The sequence below is a fragment of the Haliotis rufescens genome, unplaced genomic scaffold (genome assembly GCF_023055435.1).
Source record: "Haliotis rufescens isolate VD_foot unplaced genomic scaffold, xgHalRufe1.0.p SCAF_71, whole genome shotgun sequence".
NCBI classification, from domain to species: Eukaryota; Metazoa; Mollusca; class Gastropoda; order Lepetellida; family Haliotidae; genus Haliotis; species Haliotis rufescens.
The window spans coordinates 1,669,499-1,688,648 of NW_025964363.1; the positions used below are offsets into that span (position 1 = coordinate 1,669,499).

Here is a 19,150-nt window from a genome sequence, read left to right on the forward strand (position 1 = left end):
GAACCCACGACCTTCCTCTCTCCAAGCAGATGCTCAATCCACTAGAACACAGAGACAGTCAGTTAAGTTGATAATTGCTGTTTGATGAGATTCCAGCAGGATTGTGGGCCAGCAATAAAGAGTTGCCGGGGCTCTGGCCTGCTGCCATCCCTTCCAGTTGAGATATCAGAAGGGGAGCACAGGGGCACGGGTGGCCAAGTCGTCTAAGGCTCTGCAATTCACTGTGCAGTTTCATCCCTTGTACATGCCAGAAACCTATGATTGTGGGTTAAAATCCCGGTTCGACCCGATTATGTTTCTAGGTTTGTCAGCACCATACCGGAAATTCTGGGTTTCACCAAGTAGTAAACGTCTCAGACTGCATCACTTCAGGTTTTCCTCCCACATCAAGCTGATTGTGATATAACTGGAATACTGTCAAAAGGCGTTAAACCCAACTCACTCACTCACTCACTCATGCGAAGGAAACACAAACACATGGTCATGTTTTACATAATGTGTTTATTGAATCGGGCTAGATGGTACACTGACAAGACAGGTTTATATTTACGTATCGGTACAGTAATGACAAATCTTCACGTGAGGGATCACCTCCCTCCGTCATTCATTTCCAGCACACGCTTTGTACAACATCGTAACCGCATCCACACCGCAGCAGCAGCAGCAGACAATGTTCTACGTCTCTTGAAGCTAGCTACACATAACACCTTCCTCACAACTGGTGCGCTCAGAGGAAATATACCTCACACTTCTAATCCTTGAATTATTTATGGTCAATTCCTCAAATAAGGACCAGGTTCATCTAATCTGCTGTTTGAGAGTGCTGGTACATTGGTGGTACATTGCTCCATTATTCAGATATTTACCTGTTTGTTTCTATGGATGAGCAGGAGAGATACCATTACATCCATCAATTTCATCTTCAGATCTTAATTGTATGTTTACAGATGTATAATATTAGATGAAATTAAACACTAAAGTCATTTCGTGAAGAAGAGTAATAGGTATAAAGCTTAAATTTCATAGAACACTTTGGAGGTAGGATGACTTTGCAGGAACAAAACAACAAATGCTTTAATTGTTTACATATGAACGAATGTTTCGTATCTAATTATTTTTCTTATTAATCTAAACTGAAAGTCAACAAATGTATTTTAATCAGCCTCTCTCTTTAATTTGTGTTCTGAGGTTGGAAAATCCTGACACAGGAAACTAAAGAAGTGTTTCACATTCCCTCTGAGCACCTGTTGTCGAGGGTTTCTATTCTTTTGGCAGTCACTGAATCTGTTCATAACCAGAGGCACACTAATATGTACATCCAACATAAAGCTACAGGTATAGGACTTTTCAAGTCAGGTAGAAAATGATAAATGATATATCACTTGAGAAAGGTACGGGTATGTGGAAGAGAGACCCTACAGCACGACCATGTTACAAGGCGTATCCGGTCATCTTGCAACAAGAGCACACACACATTCCTCACACATATCAACAGTCTTAAATTTACAACATCAACACCATTAGCATTGACTGGGAGATTTACATACTACACGTAGTGGTGGGGTAGATGTTTCCTTGGTCAAATGTACCAAATCACATTTAAAAAATAAAAATCATGAATGACTGGATGGTTCCGATTCTAATCGAGAACTCAAACCTGCATTAAAATGACTGATCCGATACTATCATACACCTGCATTTGCTCAAGTTTAGGATTTGACGTCCATTGTCGGGTGTTTGTGGACTGGTCATGCACTGATACAAGGCCTGTCCTCAACGCTGACACCTATATACACACAAGGCGGAACTGGCCTAGCAAAATAAAATAACTATGCCAACTCATAAATGCTGGGTTTATTAGTTCAAAAGAAACAAATGCTGAAGCCACCTTGCATTCAACACAAAAGTCAAATAAATTATATTAAATCTCCCAAGTTTGATAAAATATTTTGGGAAAAAAATCTTACCTGTCATTTTGCGTTAATATTTGCGTTACTATGGATACCACCACATGAGCACATTATGCTTGTATTATTTGCGCATGTTAGCATACCTGAGTGAACAAAATCTCAATGTTGAGTCTCACACCCGACCTTCCACCAAGTACAGTGACCTTGAGGAGGGGAAGATGGGAGAATCAAGACTTGTGTGAAAAAGCTAAGCTAAAGACAGCTAAATGACACTATGTTTATGATCAAGTCAGTAGATATATTGGCACAATATTGCAACATTCATCAGTTATGAAATAAATACAGGCACATACAGACACTGATGAAATCGATTAATAAACTAGACATGATTTTAAAAATTACACTAAACACTGTGCCATGTCTGACAATAAACAGTGAAGGGACCCCTATCAGTCAAGTTGGACTGATCATGTAACTGACGGATCAGTCCACCCTCCAGACAGGGGGTGTAGCAGGTAGCATCTATACAGTCTGCATACTATATAAGCATAAACAAGGTACATTCACAATGTCTAATGATTCTATGTACATGAACCTGCACCAACTGAAATCAATGACAGCCTTGGCGGCTGGTGACAACATGTTATTGTTCTGTACCTGACATAATCTGTCATCTTATTATGCAGGCAAGCCTTGACCTAATTGGCGAAATAGCACAAATAAAATAAATCACAATTTTATTAAATTACTACAATATATTTCACATGAAAGCATTTTTCCAGCTCTTTCTAACAAATGGTCACATGATATGGTCACATGATTTCAAAGGTCATGTACCGCCATAAAAGGTCAAGGCTTCTACAACAGAATATTTTCTATAGTGCTGCTAGCAGCTGCCATCTACGCTGAAGCAGAGTAGGAGCAGATAATACAGACATATTGCAGACTAAATGCTTGCATTGGTAAACATAACTCAACCTACCACTGGATTTCATACCCCATCTGATTGTTGGACACAATGTCACTAAGCTCGCAAGCTTCCATTGAACCATGATTTAGATTGTACCTTTTGCTTCTTGACTTGGTGGCAGAACACCACCAGTGATCATGACAATGAGCTTTTTCCGATTCCATGTCAGCAGTATCAAATATCAGTTTTATCAAAATAATCTGTCATAACAACAAATATAATTAGAAAACATTCTAAAAAAAACAACGTTAAAATCCTTTTGAAGCTAAAACCTACAATAAGAATACTTCATTGGGTGAATGAGGTGGCCAGTTCTGCCATCCAAGTAGTTAATGAGAAATCCCCTCCCACCTCCCCGCTACAGGTTGAGTATTATAACAATCTCCTGAGATGACTAAAACAACACTGACATTACACATAGCTGACCTCAGTCAGGTGCTCGAGTCTACCATCATCAGTCAGTCACTGCTGGTATCCACACATCTTCCTCCACGCAGATATGCAACAACTTTGGAAGCCACATTCCCAGTCCAGCGACACCCAGCTTTAACCTTGAAGTCACTGTCTCCTCATAAGGCATAAATGGCATTATCAATAATGCATGCAGATTTAGTGTCCCACCACAAGTAAAGCACTGATATTTCAAGTTGCTAGGGTACAAATTTCATCCCCAAGATTTCTCTTTCAGCTGTTACACTGGTATGTGCAATATTTCAAACAATGCTGTACAATTGAAATTTGTCAGGATTCACATCGGGATCCTGACGAGAAGAATCAAGAAACGGCTCCACGACCCCAAAGTCTGTTCAAGGCAATGCATAGTTCTTAAACAATAACAATCCCCAACAAATTCGCACCTCCTTTGTTATTTCTCAAACTTCCTACAACGCCTCTCGGAGATGAGGGAGAGCTTATGGTGGGATGGAGGGAGGCTGGCTGCGGTACGCAGGCTGGGGAACGTGTGGGCGGGGCTGCTTGTTGCCACTGGATGCGGTGACGGGTGGTGGCGGCTGGTACAGCGGCGATGTGACATTCGTGTCCTCTATATGGTCATCGTGATCAAACTGAGGTTGTTTATGATTCACAGGAGGGGTGGAGCCTTGACTGTCCCCTCTCTGATACTCCGGAGGAGGGCAGGGGGGCTGCCCTTCCATTAACAAAGGCTTGCTACTATCTGTAGGCTTTTCATCAAGTTCATCCTGGAATATTACGGGCACTCCCTTGTTTACGAATGTGTTCTGGTCCTCAAGGTTCATCTTCCCCTTCCTCTTCTTCCTGTACAGGATGCAGGCGATGAGGAGGGCCAGCAGCAAGATGGCCACAATCACGACAGCCGGCACCACGGTCGTGATCCAGATATCGTCCGATGGCCCACCACCAGCAGATCCTGTCCTCACGCCCTCAGTCGAGGTTGGAACAGGTTCCGGGGTAACTGGTGGGTCTTCATCCTCTGTTGTCTCGTCGGTTGTGTCAGTCCCATCAGGTGATGATGGTTCATCTGTGTCGTCTTTGGTGACTGCCAGGACAGGGAAGTTGGGGTCATTTTCACAAGCTCCAAGCGGAACCACTCCGACGCCCTTCAAGTTAAAAGGTTTCATGCCCCTTGTTGCTTCTTTGCTCAGAGTCCCATCCTCCTGAACAAACTTGGACATCATCATCTTTATCTGATCGACGGGACAATCTGGGGAGGCAAGATTTGTGTTGGTCCAAGACACTACTGTTGAACCTTTAGTGACTCGGTTCATTTTGAAATTTTTCGCATTTCGCTCACCGTTCAGCTTGGCTACTTTATTCATAAAGCTGATCTTGTTTTCAGTACTGCTAGAAAACTTCTCGAAATCATAGTCAAGAGTCATACTGACTTCGTGGTTGAGTTGACCTGTTGCTGACCTTGGGTCTGGTATAATGGTGATGTTGAAGGTGTTCTTGGCAACAGTGTCTGCTTCATCTGCATTAAAACCAATCATGTTAAACGTGTGTTTACCGACATTCGCCTCCATTGGTAATCCCTGGATCAGCTGCTTCCTGGAGTCAAACTTGATCCAGTAGTCAGGAGGAAGCACAGTTGTGATGTTGGCCATGAGAATGAGTCTCAGCTTTCTCGTATTTCCAACTCTGCAGTCATAGAACGTATTATCAGGAATCTTGTACCGGATGATTTCTCCTACAGTAAACAGCATGTTCTTGATTGGCTCCTTGACGACAGGCACTAGGTCTTTGCATGCTCCAGATTCTGGTTTTCTTGTTGGAGCATTGGTAGGCATTGGCATTGACTTTGAAGGCATCACATCCGTCATCACGTAAGTCTTGGTTGGCAAAACTTGTGTCTTGGTCATTGGTTTCTCATCTGGCATGACAACGGAAGGTTTCATGCCACCTGGCACCTTTGTGGACATCACGGGCGTTCCTCCTTGCCCTGGGGTGGCCGTCTTCTCCATTGGTGCCATTGTCTTGGTTGGCTGGATACCGAATGATGGCGAGTAAAGTTTTGGCACAGGTCGTGTCATGGCTTCCTGATCTGCGCCAGTAGCTCGGATCGTGTCAGTTGGACCTCTGATGGGCAGGGTGGGCGTGACGGCGGGGGTAGCAGTGGGTCGTACAGCCTGTCTCTTCCGCCTCTTGTGTTCCTGGAACCTGCTGTTTGTGACGTGCCAGACATGGACTGGGTAGCCAATAGCGTTGGCCATGACACCATTGCTCGAGTCAGTCTCCACCTGTTGGAGGGCCTGCATATGGTCCTGTTGTACCCTGCCACACCCGACCAGCCACGACACGAAGGATCCTGGCGTCTGTAGAGTCTTGGCATCACCTGCACCAGACACAAGAGCTGAGGCATCTGTCAATGGCTTCAGGCCAACCTGGTTGATTTTCACCATATCCTCAGCGAGGTTCAGATGAGATACAAATTTCGTGAGGAAGTCAAGTCTTTCCTGTGCACCCAGATTATCGATATCAACATCAACCACAATGCTCACAGCCGTCTCTGGCTCGGATCTTTTACAACGCACAGTTTTAGGACCGCCTTCTTTGAATTGCAGAGTTGAACCTGTTGCTGGTCCAGCATCCTCATTCACAAAGATGGAGAATATGTCCTTGGCTTGGTCACCATTGTGTCCGACAGCAACCACCTCGACGTAGTACTGTCCCAGGTCACTGGATGTCGGCATCCCCTGGAGGAGCTGCTTCGTGGGAGAGAACACCAGCCACCGAGGCAGCGCGTCCTTGCCAGCCTCTGTCACCTGCAACACAACAGAAGACTTATAGATAATAATAATAATAATAATAATGATGATGTGCATTTATAATGGGCCAAATTCCAATCACCAAGTAAATGTTCATAAATCACACCCATCAATGGATCAGTGTGCACTCGATTTTCATTCTTAGCTCCCTGGAGAGTATACAACCCAAGGTGCCTGTGAGGCGCGAGCAGGTTAACAGCCACATTACCATCTCATCCTACCAGGTACCCATTCACTGCAGGTGAACAGAAGTGACTTGCCCCAGGGGAGACACCACATGTGCAGCATGTGCTTCAGTGTGGGGCAGGACCGAAGCCCTAGAAACTCAGGGATGAAACTGCTGAACTAATATGGCTTGCAACATTGTACAACATTCTAGCTTTGTATATTTCTTCAGTCATAAGGGTGTTTAACAGACAGCAATGATGTCCCAGTTGTGCAAACCAGTGATATATTTACTGTGCAGAGTTGCACTCCTTAATTAGCCATGCTAACCCCCAAAGTATCTCATTACCACGTTATTCAGCAATATGGATACTGTACCTATTTTCTGAACCATCATTTTCACAGATATATTCCTGATAAAGGGAAAACTTTACAGCTTGGACCTACTGTATGTATACTATTCAGAAGAAGTTAAGGAACACCTTCATATTACTGTAGTTAATCTGTCAGGTCAGTAATACTATAGTAATACTAACTTCATTGGAGTTGTGTATACAGGCCTGAGCAAATTAAACATTGAGTGAATTATTATTCTCAGCACATTTCTTATACTACACTGCATACATTATGCAACTCTTGACTGAAAACATCCACTATCTGCATTTAAGACATGCCAATTCAACTGAATTTCCAGACAAAACAAAAGCTGTACTTGAAATATATCAGTAACAATTCTCCCTTCATCTTAACCACTCTAATACAATGTAGCAATGAAAACCACACAATCAGCACTTGTACATAAGTACAGCTTCCACTTGTGAAGTGGCCAGGAAGCAAGTTCTTATGCTGATCTCCCAGCAACTACCTCCAACAAGAGTAGCACTATAAGAGGCTGCTGTTGGATGTCAATGAACAACTTCATCTTGCTGCTCAGTTACAACTTGGGCAAATAGTGACATGCTGCAGTATATAGAAAACCTACAAATAATAAACACAAACCCAGGACTTTGGCGAGACACCCAAAAAAACCTCTTTGAAAACCATGATATAAATTATTTCCTGATCAACTCAAAATTAATCTTCAGTAAGTGAGGTTTAACCCAATCTTGAACAGTAGTCTTTCGTGATATCATGGCACGTCTGATGTGGGAGGAAAGCTTGAAATGACGCATGGGTATGGTGCTGATAAACCAAGTGAGTGAGTGAGTAGTGTTTTATGCCGCTTTTTGCAATTTTCCAGCAATATAAGGGCAGGGGACACGAGAAATGGGCTTCACACATTGTACCATGTGGGGGATCTAACCCATGCCTTTGCCAGCTGATTAACCTAGATAGCTAATCAGAGCGAAGTGGGATTCAAATCCACGATCACAGATTTCTGGCCACCTTAGGGATGCAACTCACGGCAATTAATGACCTCCTGTTAGCATATATGCGAGTAAATCATGTTTAACGCTTATTAAGCAATTCTGCAACAAGAATAAATACTAATGGTTTATATGCACAGACATCAAACAGTTGACATTTACTCAGCCTTGGTGTTTGTTTTGTTCTGCCACACTCAGCAATATTCCAGCTATATGATGGCAGTCTGCATCCTCCAAGTCAGGGGGCCAGACCCCCCGATCCCGATAGTTGCTTCTTACAGCAAGCATGGGATGCTGAAGACCTGTTCTACCCCGGATCTTCCCTGGTTCATCCCTGATGGTGATATGAACAGTTTGATGTGTGTGGTTCCTCCAGCTGTGACAAAGGACGGAGGTTGAAGGACCTGAAAGTGTGCACCTTGAGCAGCCTTGTCACAACTCCTCATCATCAATCTGGAATGTTTTATCTTCACAGCCAGAACAAAGGACAGATTGTCAAATCCTCCCCACAAACGAACCAATGATTCAATTCCAAGATGACATGTGTATGAAGTCATTACAAATCTCAGGCTTCAATTTATTTCTATTTCGCTCCACTGCTCCGACTCGGCTCAGCTGGACAAGCATCTATGACGCCCACAAACCATGTGTGGCAGGAGACTAATTTCAAAGTAATTTTGACACATCATGATTTCTTTGATGTTGCTTCCTACTCTGCCAACAGAAAACACATGCCAGAATAGGAAATGATCTTTCTGGACGAAGCCTTTGAAACACACAATGAAATGTCGACAATAGTGGATATGTTTTTATTTCCTCTCCAACCAACATGGCCGGCCGCCTCCCATGTCCCATGGCATTGCGTGATGGGTTTGCCAATACACGGCGTGCCACCATAATCTCATTACCGCAGACTAGCAAACAAAATGTCAGGAGTCCCAGAAACGAAACTTGACAGAGAATTGTCACAGTGGGTCCAACATGGCTGACTTTGAATGTCTGAGTGGAAATTGATCGGTGAAGATGCTCACATTGCAAGACGCGGTTCACTGGCAGATTGTGTAATTTCAAGCCGAAAACTAAAATTAAATTGTCAGTTCCTTGACAAAGTGATGGAAGAGGCGTGGAAGCTGAAATGTCAGAACAACTGGTTACACACGCTGCATGGGCCTGCATGTGTTTTAGTCATGTGACCTTTAGACATGAGAAAAAACATGCTGTTTAACTCAGTCAGCAAAATGTCAGCTATCAGAGCTCCAGATAGCTTTTGATTATTTAGGTATTTTACCCATGGATTTTTAGGGGTTATTAAGAATTCTTAGTGGGTATTCAATTTCTTTTTACCCATGCCTTACATATGTGTATTTAACTTGAAAACCTGTTTCGTAACAATCTCTGTAAATAATTTAAAACCAAATGAATACGCTTGGTATAAACGTTTTACTGAATGTAACTGTCAGTCATCGATACATACTTGTTTTCTCTAGTAGCTGTGACATACACAACAAACATGAAAGTTCCCGTCCATATACCTCCGTGAAACTGACCAAGCCCCCATCAAGTAAACCCCCAAATTATATAAGCTCAGACACCCCGTGAAAATAAGAGACAAATTCGGAACCATATCTAAAAGTAACCACCACTTTAGAATACCACAAAGCAGTTACAAGACTAAGACTCACGACCTTCAAAGAGAGAGGAAGATACTTTAACACTCCAGCAGAAGAAAGATCATGTACCTTCTGTAATATTAACGAAATAGAAGATGAGGAACACTTCCTGTTGCGATGCCTTCTCTACAAAGATCTGAGACAAAATTCACAAAATGTTCAGGCAATGAAAATCTGCATCTCCTCTCTAGCAATATAATCATAGCAATATTTGTATTCTAATGTGTATGTCAATGTTTTTAATTAGTCATGTTCATGTTTTGTACCCTGCCCCCTGTGGGTGTAAATATACAATCAGTCTTCTTCTTCTTCCCATTAGTTTTATTTCAATAGTATTTTCATAGTGTAATAAATATTTAATTTCAGCGAAGATGCACCTTATCTCCATCTCTGCTGCTGTATCTGCTTTCAAATTATCTGGACCAGACCAACCAGTAGAATGAGCAACAAACCCTGTCATCGAGGCGTGATGTTCAACGATCAGCTGTGTCAGAAAACCTGGCCACCCAATCGGCCGTGACAAGCATGGCCGTATCTTGTTTAAAATTGGGATTGTTTCAAAAAGTTGTTATTTTCCTAACTTCAGAGGTATTTTAACATTGGATGTCAATGTACATTCAATGCAGTAATGTTAACCTAAGCACTGAAGCCTCTCCCACGATGGTAGTGTAATCAGTGGACTACAAGTCACCTCAAGCCATGACATTAGTTCCTTATAACTACAACACCATGACTTGGGGAAACGTTTAATTCCAATATGGGTATTTGTGCTGACATTTGTTGCAGACTTGAGACCGACTACGATCTCTGAGCAGGTTTGGATAAATCTCAGAGAATGGCCAGCTTGGGTAGATTCTCCAGGAAGTGGTCTGTGCCACGTACACCACATCCGATCATCCTGCTCACACGTGTATCTAGCGACCTTACTTTGTATTTAGTGTGCATGTCATGATGCCACAAGCCATGCTGCCATCAACCCAAACGGATGTCTCAAACAATCATCTAGCAAAGAAAACAATACTCAATTCACTTCTCACTATCTTCTCCTAGACATCTGTTTGTGCCATGTTCGTGTACGTTGTTTTATTTATGAGACTGAAAACAGTATCTATATCCACCAGTCCAAACTATACATATGGGCAGCAGGTATATAACAGGCTAAACCGGTCGGTCGTATCTCCAGCTTGACGTGTGCTACGGAGGTTATTACCGGCGCTATCTTTGGTGAGTCAGGCTGATGCACTATCATCTCCGCACGTGTGCCAAGACGGCATTCCAGCCCATGTGGGCCAAGCTGTTTACGAGACGTTGCTATTGAGACAAACTCCTGCACCTCCCTACTACTGAGTGTACTTCATAATTATCCAGCGTAGAAAAGCAGGTTGTTTATCAGTTCTACACTGAGGTAAATGGGATGTTTTCAACATCAACCTAACTAATCTGCACTCCTCGGATGACTGTGCAAGGAAGTTGGCAAACAAGTTCAATTCTCTTGTAACTACGTTGCTGCCATGATGCAGCTTTGGTCAAGGTCACATCACAAACACTGGGGAGGCGAGGTAGCCCAGAGGTACATGTGTCTGCCAATCATCCTTAAGACCCTGGTTTGAGTCCCTACATGTGAAATCCATTCTTGACAGTGGCAGAAACTAACATTTTACATCTACTAGTCCTAAAATGATAACACAAAGCAAACCCCCAAAAATGGCAGATTTCTACTTGTCCTAATGACACCTAAACTATAGGGCTGTTGGGCATGGACTACAGGACTAGTGCCAATTTCCAACTCTGCATGATACAAGGATAAACAAAAAACTGAACATGTTTCTCAGACACAGGGTACAATTTTCACTTGCCACTTGCCTTCCTGTAAACTCACATGCTTAAGATTCATGTTAACTGCTCCCACTTTGACCAACTCACAGAACACTGAACCACAGTCAAGGAGGTGACTTGTCTGACCTATCTGTACAAAGGCGTCGGGCAATGGAAATTTCAAATCCCTCATGATACAACTGGAATATTTCTAAAAGTGAATACCAACTCAAGTCATTGTCAGTAGATAGGGTAATATGCAAGCCAGGATTACTGGAACACAAGGCACATCTCTAGACTCAGGCCAGTGTCTGTCTCCAAGACTTGCTGCCAATGCCGACTTCCTTTGGCGCCACCTTTTTCATTCCAGTCATCGGTACTATTTTTATAGTTGCTGACCTATATATTGCCAATTATAGAATGTTTTTCTTCTCGTGGTGTGTTCTATTGTTGTATTTGAGCGACGTATTGATCGAATCTGGAGGACACGACTCTCCTGCCATGTTGGGGGGAGATTTGACAGACAGCTGACCACATCTGGGTGGAGGAAATTATTTGCTTTTTTCATGAGCATTACTACAAAAACCTATTAGCCCAATTTTGTAGAATATTTTGTGACACTGCTAACACATCACTTTTATGACAAGGACCACTCTAAATCTACATGTTTGTTTATTCCAGAAATTACTCAAAATGGTCAAAAACTTGAAAAATCACAAATCTTTTAACTCCTCCCACTTGGAACTATTTTGAATAATTTAGTCGCTAGGCGTATTCATTCACTTTGCACTTGTTTTTGTAATCACAGCTCCAGGCAGCTGACAATGATCAGTCCAACCAGAGTGAAGCCTTAAGAACACATCGAACGTCAAAGAATCTGCCGCGATGTCTGAAGCCCGACAAGTCTGACACCTTGCCAGCTTTTTCTATCTCACATGACCAGTAATTATTTTCATTGCCCCTTCTAACAACACAGCTTGTTGTTCAACTTGGGTGTCGGCCATGTCGGCCAATTCTCCAGAGTTTGTGACATAACCCTCCGAGCTGTCTGAACTAGGTGGTCCCCCCCCCCACCCCCCACCTCACCCGCCTTCCCCCAAGGGTGGCTGCTTGTTCTGGTCCGGTTTATTGTCTATTTTTACAGTGCTAGCCCACCGAGATACCATGCCGCAGTTTAACATGAATACCCCACTCAGACACAGTATACTGACCAGTCCTTGTTTTAGCCCCTTGATGCGGAGCACCAGGCAAGGCAACAACAAGTACCATCTTTTAATATCTTTTGGAATGAGCAGGGACACTACAACAATACCATGAAGGCAGTCGCTACTACATAGATGAAGAGCGTGGGACTTGTTTTTGTCAATCATGTCAATTGCCAAAGAAGGAAAGCAACTGTTTCTGTTATAACACTAATGTCCACAAAGTGATCCCTGCATAAATGTGTCACCACTCACCACCATCAAGTGTGTTGATTTCTTTCAGACATTTTGGCATATTTGCTCGAAGCTACTTCTCCGATATTTATCGATAATTGATCGATATTTAGTAAACGATTATCGATCTCTATGATCAGTATTGATAGCCACCCCCACAGCAAAGTCAGAACTAAAAGAGCTTCATTTTTATCCTAGACTCTCAGATCACTACGCTGCCAAACATGCCTTCTCAATTCATGGCCGACCTTTCCCCCTCACAAACAAGTTTAATTCACAAACTACAGCAGCATCTTTGGTCCAACAACAACTGGCCTCCATCGGATGCTGGGGGATCTGCCGCCAACGTAAACAACGCACCAGTAATGGCCAACATTAGTGGGACGTGAACCATCAGTTAGTCAACCTTTAACCTTGGAAATAAAAACCTAATCAAAGTTTATGACTTGTTTCATTGTTCAGGTTTACTCAACAAATCAGGTTTGTAAATACGATCAACAAGTTTCTTGGCCCTGATTCTGAATGTTGGAAATGCATTATAACTGTTTACAAAAAGTACAAAATATTTTTGTGAACTCGTCATCTGTCCCATTTATGCAAATATACAAGATGCATCTTCCCTTATCATCTTCACATCATCTTTTCTGATCTGAGTGAGTGAGTGAGTGAGTGAGTGAGTGAGTGAGTGAGTGAGTGAGTGAGTGAGTGAGTGAGTGAGTGAGTGTTCTACACTGTAACAGGTACCCTGGTATAATCCCCTCTCAGGAGTGTCTGTGGAACTGTCAGGAATGCTAAATGGGGTCTTTTTTCTGCAAAGGCATTTATTCTGCCTTTTCCAAATTAGTCATCATGGATGAGTGAGTGAGTATGGTTTTACGCCGCTTTTAGCAATATTCCAGCAATATCATGGCGGGGGTCACCAGAAATGGGCTTCACACATTGTACCCATGTCGGGAATCGAACCTGGGTCTTCGGCATGACGATCGAACGCTTTAACCACTAGTCTACCCGGCCGCCCCTTTAGTCATCATGGATACAGATGGGTCACATGTACCAAGATGGAGATTCAAACCTGCGCCAGCTGTGTGTTGGTGAACACACTGGTCCCTGAGTGAGTGAGTGAGTTGGGTTTTACGCCGCTTTTAACAGTATTCCAGTTATATCGCGGCGTGTCAGCTTAATGTGGGAGGAAAGCCCGAAGTAATGCAGGTCTCAGACGTTTACCACTTCGGTGAAACCCACGAGCACGGGTATGGTGCTGACAAACCTAGAAACATAATCGGGGCGAACCGGGATTCGAACCCACAATCATAGGTTTCTGGCGTGCCCAAGGGACGCAACTCTGCACAGCGAATCGCGGCGCCTTAGACGACTGGGCCACCCGTGCCCCCCCACTGGTCCCTGAACCAACCCACCACCTCCTTACTGCTTGGTTTCTAGTTCCCCAGACATGGCAGGCTATTTATATGTCATTATCAAGTGCAAACATGCAGTTAATTAACTAATTAACCTATGCAGGCTTCAGCGATAAGGACTAGTGATCGTGACATTTACAGCCGGTCTAGCAGTACACCTTCAGCTCCTTTCTGCGATTTAAGAACTGACTGAAATGTTGTAGAGAATATTTTCCTGCTCAATAAAAAAAATAAAAAAATTTTAAACAATTTAATAACATCTTTAATTACACTATTTCAGGAAACGAAAACTGTTTTCAGCCCTGAGGATGATGTTGAAGATGAGCAAGACTACTGAAAATACTTTATAGGGTGTTATGTTTCTGTATGTCAATAGTGAGTAATTATTATCAGTAGTAAACTATCAGGAGCTGAGTCAGCGATGCTGGGGAGTCCAAAATAATACATCAAACTCCAAGTCCTAGCCTTGCTCCAAGGCTGTACTGAATGATAAGTCAGTGGGTGTATGGTAATTCTAGCCTTAGATGAAAGAGTACATAGTCTGATCTTGGTGTCTTATGGAGTGGGTATATGTTTACACCACTTGATTGTGACTGGGGTCGTCATATTGTCTGGAATTAACCCTTTTGGAGAGTGTTGAGGGAGAGTGTTGGTACATAGTCTGATTTCCAGGATGTTGGTGACTTACGGGGTTAGGTATGTGTTTACACCACTTGATAGCCACTGGGGGTGGCGGTCTCAACTTCGGGGCAATTTGGAGATTGTTGGGGGTGTGTGTCAGGGACAGCATAGGGGAATAGCTTCTCCCCGTGGGTGGCACCAGGGTGTGTCAGTGACGGGACATGCCTCCCCCTGACAGTGAGTGAGTGGGTGGCACCAGGGTGTGTCAGTGACGGGACATGCCTCCCCCTGACAGTGAGTGAGTAGGAGACACCGATACACTCACAGCTACAAATAGCCAGCACTCCATGCTCTCCAAAATGTCAGATAAGCCTAATGGGATGGTATTTGAGGATCTGATTTATATGTATAATGTGAGGGAAGAGTCACCCAGTGCTGGGGGATGAACACAGTCAGTTTGTTGTAATATTTCCGGCACAGAAGACCTCATAATTAGTGCAGTCAGGTGACCTGGAACACTGAATTGTACACTCATGACACCATGTCAGGTTCATGTGGGACGAAGCAACCAACATCCCAGACTACCTTGTGAAGCCCAAGACTACCTTGTGAAGCACAAGACTTGGTATGGTGCCAACAAACCATCAGAATCAGGATGAATCATGATTTAAACCTGTAGCCAACAGTTTATAGAATTTTTTCATTGATGATTTTAGATATACCTTAATCTCCACATATAACCTGTGCCTCAAATTTTCAAAACCTATCACTCCATCCCTACACCTCCAGTTATCTCCCTTTGGTCCCTCCTGGGTCCAGGTGACCCTTTGCCCGTCCCCGACCTTGAAACAGAACACTGACCGGAATGATCACAATGTGGAAACTCTTGCCGCCCTAGTAAATTACACCCTGTCAAATTCCCTGATCCAGATTTAATCTGGCCTATCAAAGGACTGTTTTAAGTACCAGCTTCAGGCTTCAGCCAATTATCTGTACAGGTTCCAGCTTCTAACACTCCTTGGGTTTCTGAGATGGCACAGACACTGCTCACACCTCCCTTTGACACTTAGTGAGCTGCTTCAGACCTTATCACTTTAACATATGCAACACTACCCTGCAAGATGGCCCATTGACCAACAACACTACCCTGCAAGGTGGCCCATTGACCAGCAACCCTACCCTGCAAGGTGCCCCACTGACCAGCAACACTACCCTGCAAGGTGGCCCATTGACCAGCAACACTACCCTGCAAGATGGCCCATTGACCAGCGAATCGCGGCACCTTAGATTCTATCCTTATAACAGGCAAGTCTAGATATGTGGATCTAAGGACCCCAGTCTCTAATAGGGACAACTTGTTCTTGTTATTTACATAATCTAGATATTAGGATTCAAGGCAATAATGTTTGTCATAGTCTAGTTAGAGACTTGTGCAAGTCTAATTCCTGAAGTCAGTGTCCTGGCTGCTGATGACACCACACCTCTTGTCAACCTCTCGTCCAGCCATCGCCAGACAGTGTAACACTGTCCGCAGGCTGCCCATCATCTAGACAGTGTAACACTGTCCGCAGGCTGCCCATCGTCTAGACAGTGTAACACTGTCCGCAGGCTGCCCATCATCTGCAGGCTGCCCAGGCTATCAGGCCATCACTATCAAATTGTCACACTCAAATCAGCTGCACAAGTTCCTGTTTTATTGAATCATGTTAATTAGACTATGTCTGGACAAGTGTAAAGTAAGTCAAAGAGATAGATGCAATGAATACCAATCTCCCGTCAACTTGTACATACAGATGATTGTAAACAAACTTCGTACACAAGTAACAGAAATTACAAAACATCTCAAATATACAACACCTGGTCAATACACTAAACCCTGATTTGGTCAGCATGGGACAACTATGGATACAGTACTTGTGAGACCAGCCTAAACTTGCACAAGTCTCTAAGGCAACAATCATTAGTTTAAATAATAAGTTCTAGATTATGTAAATAATAAGATTAAGCTGTCCCTATACGAGACTGGAGTCACTGTCCACATATCTAGACTTGCCTATTAGGAGGACAGAATTACTACACATCCATGGACTTTTCTTTCAGTACAGCCTTGGAGCAAGGCTAGGACCAAGTATGCAAGATCATACAGTGGGCTGGACGAGAACAAGGGAAAACCAATCCACCTTTTACACCAATTTCAGGCTCAAGCACTCTTTAGTCAAAACAAATCAGACAAAGCGACCAGGATAACGCCCTGGCACCTGATGCTAGTTAGTGCCCAGTCAGGTTGACAAGTCATCTGGAAATATTATACCTGTGTTGAGCATGTAGAAAAGGTTGTTTGGCAGCAATATGACAGGGTCTCTACAAAATCTTTGGCTTTTTAGATGAGTGAGTGAGTGAGTGAGTGAGTGAGTGAGGTCTTAAGCCGCTTTTAGCAATATTCCATGTGAAGAATCCAACCCAGGTCGTCGGCGTGACAAGCAAACGCTTTAACCACTAGGCTACCCCATCGCCCCAAGTGTAAATTATCCAGACAATCCAATGATTGACATCATGAGCAATGACCTATGCCACCAGGGTACAATGACACCATCAACCAAGACTCAAGTCGGACCCACCCCTTGATGCAGTTCACTGCACAGATTTCTAGTGATATATGCTAACCCAGAAACCATTAGGTAGAAAGGACAGAAAAAGAACATAATCTCATCAAACTGCCCCAATGATTTGGTTTAATCCCAAACCATCAAGAATTTCATGGATGCTCTCATACAAACCTCTTATTTCAGCTAGATTTTATTTTAATACAAATACAACATTGACACAGATATGTCCACAGATTTATATTTGTTATCGTAAGCCAAGCAGCCATTTTTGTGACCTCTTTTCAGCGACAGATCTGTTCACTGATCTATGTCTAGTGAACAGCTGTCATCCTCACCTTATGACAAAACGGGGGAAGGTTCACACAAGCTTAACACAATGGCATTGTCATGATGACTATCATGAATGTATGCATGACCAAACCGATTTCCGAAAATAAAATAAAATGCTTGTTGAATAAAACATGACACACAATCAACTGCTACCAATAATTCCAATGTCCGACCCACGCTGTAGGATAGATTTACGTCTCAAAATAATTAATATATGCATCTGAATGACGATAACTGGCCTAAAAAATATGTGTCATGTTTTATTAATACTGATATTCTCTGGAATGAAACACCCAAGCTGAAGGAAATAAGGACCAGTGTTACACTATGTGTGTCCCGAAGTTTGGAAACAGTGTTACACCATGTGTGTCCCGATGTTTGGAAACAGTGTTACACCATGTGTGTCCCGATGTTTGGAAACAGTGTTACACCATGTGTGTCCCGATGTTTGGAAACAGTGTACTGCATCTAACCATGCTAACTAGAGGTTGCCTGGAGGACAAATAACATGGCATATTAACCTACCATTTTCTGGCATTTATTAAATATTAAGCTTTATATTTAAAATAACCTTTCATTTATCATAACACTGAAGGTGTCCTTTTCAGAGGATATGGATTTTGGCTGATTCTGACAGATTGCTCAAGAAAAGATAAATGTGACCATCAGGAGAAAAGGAACTTTAAGGGTGCTAGGATACAATGTTAGACATCATTAAGACGTTTGGTGTCAACATACAACAGTGAAGATAGCCATCTATCTGTTATCAATATGAATTGAAGCTTGTGAATTACACTTTTGTGTTCTGAAGATGCTGTAGTTTTAAAATATAATGAAAATTTAAAATGTGATTTTTCACCCATAAGGTTGGTCACGCTTGTGTACAAACTGGTTTGGAGACGCATCAGTGAACAAAGACGACACAGGTTACACAACTGAAGATGCTGCATTCCTACCACTAGCCATGTAATACAGGTTTGTAGGAACCAAATATACGACAAATATTTAAGGACCACCCAATCCTTTCATATTACTCCAGTTAATCTGTCGTGCTATGAAGAACCCCACACCCTCCTCCGCAGCCAAGTCCTCCCCATGCACTGACAGCAACATGGGAACATCCTCAAGACATGACTTATTGATTCTAAAACGGTCAATATCACATGGAACTAGGCTAGAAAAACACCCACAAGGAAGCCGAATGTGATGACCAAATATGGATCCAATAAAAACTATTATGGCACAGGGTGCAATTAAACATAGCCTTTATTCATGTCCGCGTTGGTTGTGTGGAATACGCAAGTGTATAAATCTGATAGCACCCTGAGAAGGGAATCACCCACAAAGCCATGATTGCCAGGGGTTACTTTTCACACTCATGGTATCTTCTCTTATATGATTCCGTGTTTGAAAACAAGCAGTACTCAAGGTTTTCTCATCTGAATCTAGGGTTATGACAAGGATCCCTTGAACGCCGATTCCAAGGCTACTCTGACTTCCAAAGAGGTAGGATCAATGGAGGATTCTAAACCGAGTGCCCTTTACAGGCAAATTGGGAAAAACATGTTCCTTTGTTCATTTTTAAGTCATTAGATTCAGAGGT

The 19,150-nt window shown here is 42.9% G+C and overlaps 1 protein-coding gene across 12 annotated transcripts in view; it reads right to left on the reverse strand.

Moving 5' to 3' along the window:
* Positions 1 to 481: 481 nt before the first annotated feature.
* Positions 482 to 19,150, reverse strand: part of LOC124119459 (dystroglycan 1-like) — a 98,410-nt gene continuing 79,741 nt past the window's right edge. For all 12 annotated transcript variants that reach the window (XM_046481952.2, XM_046481958.2, XM_046481953.2 and 9 more), the window contains one exon: positions 482 to 6,119. In XM_046481952.2, coding sequence (XP_046337908.1) covers positions 3,792 to 6,119 — 2,328 coding nt within the window. In that variant the 3' untranslated portion in view covers positions 482 to 3,791. The remainder of the gene's footprint in view (positions 6,120 to 19,150) is intronic.